The 6,746-nt window shown below is 34.6% G+C and overlaps 1 protein-coding gene across 1 annotated transcript; it reads right to left on the bottom strand.

Annotated features, from left to right (window-relative positions):
- Positions 1–180: 180 nt before the first annotated feature.
- Positions 181–4,453, bottom strand: LOC126972890 (COP9 signalosome complex subunit 9). The gene is made up of 3 exons (XM_050820003.1): positions 4,299–4,453; positions 3,914–3,986; positions 181–314 (listed from the first exon to the last, which is right to left on the bottom strand). The coding sequence occupies exons 1-3, from the start codon at positions 4,365–4,367 to the stop codon at positions 277–279; spliced, it is 180 nt and encodes a 59-aa protein (XP_050675960.1). The 5' UTR covers positions 4,368–4,453; the 3' UTR covers positions 181–276.
- Positions 4,454–6,746: the final 2,293 nt, after the last annotated feature.

Below are 6,746 nucleotides of genomic sequence, written 5' to 3'. Positions count from 1 at the left end.
TACTTATTGTTTTACAGTTTCTGCAGAAATATAATAATATATTGACAAAATAAAATGTTTAACAATTTATCAAAAATAATATTAGCAGGCCATGTACATTCAATTTAAAAATAATTCTATTTTGAGAACACTCATACTTGTGATTTTTAATGAAGAGAAAAAAAAATAAAAGACATCAAGGAAAAGAAAAGCTTTTATTGTACCTAAAACCACCGCTTATATACTCACACTTATTAATACTTTACAATATTCACAAATAATTTCATAGAACTGGTCTTATTTTAAATCATCGTCATCAAATAAATCTTCAAAATCTGAAAAAAAAATATGACATAAGTAGGTATATGAAGTAGGTATACAATGAAAGTTTTAATGTGATGAGATTATAATACACCAATATTAGGTGCTGGACGAGTCGACGACTAGAATGTGATCATTGCTGCCACGATTTTTATAACACTTAAAAGAAAACACCTTTATGCATCAGAGTTCTATATGCTTCATTCGGTTTTGTGTAGAAGGGAATGTCTTTATGAGTGAGTGTGAAGGTGTGTCTGTGTAAATCAGAGGCAGAATTCCAAGTAAAAACAACACTATTTGTAAAATCACGAAAATATTTTTTATAAACATGCTGAACCTTGACAGCCTTTGAACAGTACTTTACTATTGGAATTACTTTTGTATTGGAAGGGTAAGTTCCAAATTAGACTTGGTGAAATTAGAGGTATATGTGATAATTTATTATAGTTTAGATTCTATAGCCACAGTACCTTATGTAACTGTTACCGCCTATGTATTATTTACATATAGACATATCACATTGTATAAAATCAAAGCTGAAATATGGAACATGCAACCAATTACACCATCTTAAGCTTTGACTGCTATATCTATACATTGCTGCATTTACTCCAGTTGTAATATCTTGGTCAAGAAGCAGCAATGTAAACAAATAGGTAACCTAGAATTTAGAAACGAATTCGGACAGTGGCAGCTGACGCAACTAGGAAGAAAGTGTGCTTATATTGTCTTCAGGCACATTTTTGCAGTTCCGTTCAGACCTTGAAAGATGTGGCCTTATACAAAACATTATATTTTTCTTTTAAAATGAAATAATATAATCTTGAACATAGCTAACACTTTATAAGGATTAAAATGTGTGTTAATTGTAACTGTGTTTTTACATTGGTTTTTGCGTAAAAGTTACATTTTTATTATTATTTCAGCTAATCCGAAATTTCGTGACATTTTCAAAGCGCGTTTTCAGGGGGCCCATCCCCTCAGGGTCTTTGGCGCAGCCTTATTTTCATTCTTTTGGTTAGTAAAATTTGGAAAATAGGATCATATTGCAGACTTGTTCTCTAAGCATTGCCTGGGGTAGCCGCTAATGGACAAGGACAGCCGCCCTGTTATATATCTCCAACCTTAAATCATTTATATGTACAGATAGACTATCTTGCTGCTAGACAACTGACTAAAATTAGTAATAATCTCTAAATTCATAATTGAATGAAAATAGGAAAACATATTGAAACTGATAGAACTTGCAGTACTGTTTAGATTTTTCACTAAGCTCATGTTGCCAACTGAACAAACAAATCTGTTTAGTATGCTTAGTTGCTAACTTCGGTTTTGAGAGAAAAAAACAGTCGCCTGAGTAATTGTCTACAGTGATTTGCCAACTTGATCAGAATTGTTAAATTATGGTCATAAATGATATGGTAGTGTGGTTGATGAATTTTTTGGTTAAATAGCAAGAACATTTAAAATTTCATTACTCTGACATAATGTACTTAGATGTTGTTATTAGGTTTGTTGATGTACTATTTTAGATTATTTTTCATACAGGTTTCAAATCATTGCAGATAAGTATTTGATACAGTTAACATTTATTTTTCTCAAAAGGGCCATGAAGGACCAAATACAATGTGTGATTTGTGATTATTATCATGTAATCAGCCTTTTTGCGTGATGAGTAGTACTAGTAAATTCAGCTACACTTCTTATAGTCAGTCATTAATTACCAGTATAGTTAGTCCTAAAGATTCCTAGTAACACCGCATCCAAAATTGAACTATTGTGTTCGCCACTCATACTAAAGCTCGTCGTCAAGCCCTGCCGCCTTTACGAACCGCAGTAGTTCCTTGACACAAATGTTGCAAACACTATCTGGTGGCACGAAGTAGTCGCCAAAGATTGTGTTACGCTTATGCATTAGTGGGCCGCAGTTGCAGAGTAGATGAATAGGCATTTCATCATCCTCAAGGCAGAACCTGCAAGTTTTGTCGCTTTTGATGCCGACCACACTGAGGTGCTTGTTTAGGCGACAGTGCCCGGTTAGCATCCTAGTGAGTATGCATAGATTTTTCCTGTTCAAAGATAGGGCTTCATTCGCATAGCTACTGTTGAATGCCCTTACTGTGCTTTAGAGTGGTTTAAACCTGTTGAGTTGTTCCAGCATTTAAGTGCTTCTTGTTTACATTGGTTACTCAGGGTGTGTCAGATGGCGCTCTTAGGCAGTCCACAAATGGGTTCCGGACCATATTGGACTGCTTTAGCCCCAGCTCTTGCAAGCTCATCGGCCATTTCATTGCCTATGATTCTGGCATGCCCTGGGACGCATCTGAGAATCACTCTGTTTTTCATGCCTAATGAATTCAGGCATTCAACGCAATTATTGACTAACTTAGACGTCGTCAAGTCAGCGTCTAAAGCCAACAATGCTGCCTGACTATCAGAGTGAATGTATATGTTATGATTGAAGTAGCCTTTTTGGATATTGGTTTCCGCGCATTTCAAGATGGCATACACCTCTGCTTGAAATATGGAGGTAAAGTTCCCCAGGTTTGTGCTGGATTTAAACCTGGGGTGTTCTCCATAGACCCCACAGCCAACTTCAATTTCCATTTTGGACCATCGGTGAACCACATGAGGCTCCCGTCCTTCCACATGACTTTGTTGTTCATCCAGTCATCCCTGGAAGGTAGTTCCACGATATAGTGTTTAACAGAGATTAATTGTGGAATCATCTGATCAGGTAACATGCCTAATTTGTGGTCTCACAGAACTGCGTCTGCTAAAGTCCTAAGCGTTTACGACATCCAGTTACATGAACCCCCCTGGGCGATTGCTCTCAGCATGCTTGCCTTCGCCTCTTGCTGTATGAACAGTGGAAGAGGCGGTAGGTTTAGCATTGCTTCAATGGCCGCACCAGGAGTAGACGTCATGGCACCGGTTACCAACATACAGGCAAGTCTCTGCAGGCTATTTAGTCTGTCTGCAGTTGTTTTCTGGCTGGCTTTGTTCCACCACACAATGGAGGCGTATGTGATTGTTGGTCTCACAATTGCTGTGAATAGCCATAGGAGGATCTTCAATTCCCCAATGTCTCAAAGACAACATATAGGTCTCTGAGTAGACTTTGAGTAACTATTTCATTGTTTACTTTAGCCATATTTAGATATTTATGAACATTTACTATTATAACAGATATATATAAAGAGGCAAAAATATTGCCTTAAAGATTAGCCATTTTTTAATCATATGGGCTCAAATGTTTCCATGCACAAAGCAAAGGGAGTACCTCTATTGCTGCTACAAAGTTGGTGGATTTAGACAAATTCAGTTTAAATTAAGTGTGACAAAAAAAATTAAAGTTGAATACAGATGTTCTAACTTGTTTGCAGATAGCAACTGTTTCTGATACAGATTTGTTTTACAATAACTAAGAATGAACACATAACATCATATCCTCTAAGTTCACATCACTCAAACTGTAGGATCAATAAATGTAATGCATGTTATTTCAACCCATGGTCTTAGTGTAAGATGTGGCAGATTGTAGATGTTCTGAGACACAAGTGGATGTAAGTACATGTTAAGCAATACCTTATCGAGAATTGGATAAATTTACCATTGAAAAAGTCTCCATGTACAGCTTTCTCGTTTGCAGCTAAGTCTAACAAGAGATTAGAGGGTCCCCCAGCCTGAAATAAAATATATAATATTGTAATAAACATGTCTTGTCAAATTCATAACATAAATGTTTTTATACATGGTTTATCCGTGAATGAATAAAATGTCAAATAAAAATAGTTCTTAGCGGCTTTTATTTTGTATAGGTAAGTACATGATATGGTAACTAATTGCCATCAGGTACTTCGGCTGTTTACATCATATAAAAGATAACAACAAAATTCGAATTTTGTATGGCTGTGCAAATGCAATGGAATACTTAAAATGTTCATCCCAAAATTACGTTTTACTAGTGCGCACGAAAATAAACGTGTGATACATACTTCTTCTAAATCCATGTAAGGACCAACGCCTTCGGGAAACATTTCATCAGCAGCAACATTAGGTTTCATATTGAATGCTTAGATCTAAAGATGAAAACAAATTATCAAAGTTTAATTCGCTAAATAGCCTGGGAGAGAATCTTATTAATCCTAAACATATATTTTTTTTTTTTTTTTCCTTTTGGCAATAGCGTTTACTTTTTGCCAATAACGTAAATTAAAAGATTGGGAAACTAAGTTAAAAAAGGATACGGAACACGGGAAAGGATCAGATAAGTAAAAGAGGATTGAAACGGATATTAAAAATTTCATAAATATACATATATACTTGCTACTTACACAACATTACAAATATTTAAACATTAATATGATTCTGAAGAATGAAAGATGACAATATTTTATAATATTTACATGGATACATAATTAGACAGGATATACAGGTAGGAAAGGGAACATTAAGAGATATTAGATCATTCAGGAATGAGGAGCGGTCGTATAGAGAACATGAAAAGAAAATGTGATCTAGATCACATTTATCGGATTCACATTCACACATGTCAGTAGATACAATGCCTAATCTATTAAGATGAACAGGAGTGCAAACATGACCCAAACGCATTCTTATGATAGAAGAACATACTAACTTATTGCATTTGGCACGGAAAAACCATGGTTTAAATGAAATAAGTGGCTGAAGGTTAAAATATTTCCTGCCTTTTGATTGACCAGTTTCAGTCCAAAGCCTATTCAAACAATCCTGAAGGTGAACTATAGGAAGAGCACCTAGATCCTGGCAAAAAACTTTATAAGGGAAAATGTCGCCATCGACCACGGCTTCATTAGCTAGTTGGTCTGCTTTTATATTACCAGGAATGTCGCTATGGCTGGGGATCCATAAAAACAACACAGAAAGACCAAAGTGATTGCATTTATTTAATAGATTTCTTAATTCTATGACAACAGAAGAAATGTTTTTTGATTTAAATGGGAACCTATTGAGAGACTGTAAGGCACTTTTTGAATCAGAGAAAATTATTGTTTTTGGAAGTTTAAATAGAATAATATACTCAATAGCCTTAAAAATACCATAACATTCCCCAGTAAACACCGATGTTTCCGGAGGTAGTTTAATTTTCTGTGATATTTTAAATTGAGCGTGATAGACACCTACACCAACGGGATCCGAGGAGGAATGTTTAGACGCGTCTGTGTAAATATGATGGTAATCAACCCAAACAGTATTTTTAAGAAGATTAAACGAAAAATTTGTACTAATATCGTGCTTATTTAAATCTGAGTTAAAATTAATTTCTGGAAGCAACATTAATGCTTCAAAGCTAGTACTGAAAAGAGGATAATTAATGGATCGATGAATAGGAGCTTTTATGTTGATAAATTTCTTAAAACTATTGATTAGACAAGGTGGTTTTTTATTTGACCAATATGCAGATGAATCTATATAATGAGAAAGTTTCTGAAGTTTGTTATAAAGAGAGTGGTTAAGAAACTGAAAAGATCAGAATATAAATTTGTCTGCTAAATATTGACGACGTAGATGTAGTGGAGGATCACCACATTCTACTTGAAGAGTATTGATAGGACTTGACCGCATAGCACCAGAAACTACTCGTAAAGCTTTGGACTGTATGAGATCTAGTTTTTTAAATGCCTTAACACTACCAGGCTCCAGCAAGAATGTACCATAATCTAATATACTTCTTATAAGAGCATTATATAACAATTTCATGCAAAAAGGGTGCGCACCCCACCAAACACCTGACAGACATCTTAAAATATTAAGAGTACGCTCACATTTAGCATTTAGGTAATCACAATGTGGGATACCAGTTAGTTTCGAATCTAAGACAATTCCCAAAAACTTAACATTATCTTTAACTGGAATCTGATAATCCTCATAAAATATAGAAATAGGAGGAGGAGTTCTTGATCTCGTGAATAAAACTATTGTACTTTTTTCAGGTGATAGATCAAGGCCGTTTAAGTCCAACCAAGTTTTTAAATTTATCAGCGGTTGTGTTATAGAAGAACTAGCTTTTTCAATAGAAATATCACGACAGTAAATTAATAGATCATCAGCATACTGAAGAACATTTACACAATTAAGTGATGATTTTAAATCGTGTGTATAAATATTATACAATATTGGGCTAAGTACTGATCCCTGGGGGAGGCCCTTTGAAACAAGTCGAGTAATTGACTTCCTGTCATCTAGTTTCAGGATTATGTATCTTTCGGAAAGCATGTTTATGATAAAATTTGTTAATAGCAGAGGTATATTAAGTTGTAAAAGCTTACTCTTTAAAATACTTATTACGACATTATCATAGGCACAATTTATATCTAAGAACGCAGCTATTACTGATTTATTATTTGAAAATGATAATTGAATATCAGAAATGAATATACTTAAGCTATCAATAGTACTTT

This window comes from Leptidea sinapis, chromosome 27 (genome assembly GCF_905404315.1).
Source record: "Leptidea sinapis chromosome 27, ilLepSina1.1, whole genome shotgun sequence".
Taxonomy (NCBI): domain Eukaryota; kingdom Metazoa; phylum Arthropoda; class Insecta; order Lepidoptera; family Pieridae; genus Leptidea; species Leptidea sinapis.
This window is presented reverse-complemented; position numbering and strand designations above follow the sequence as displayed.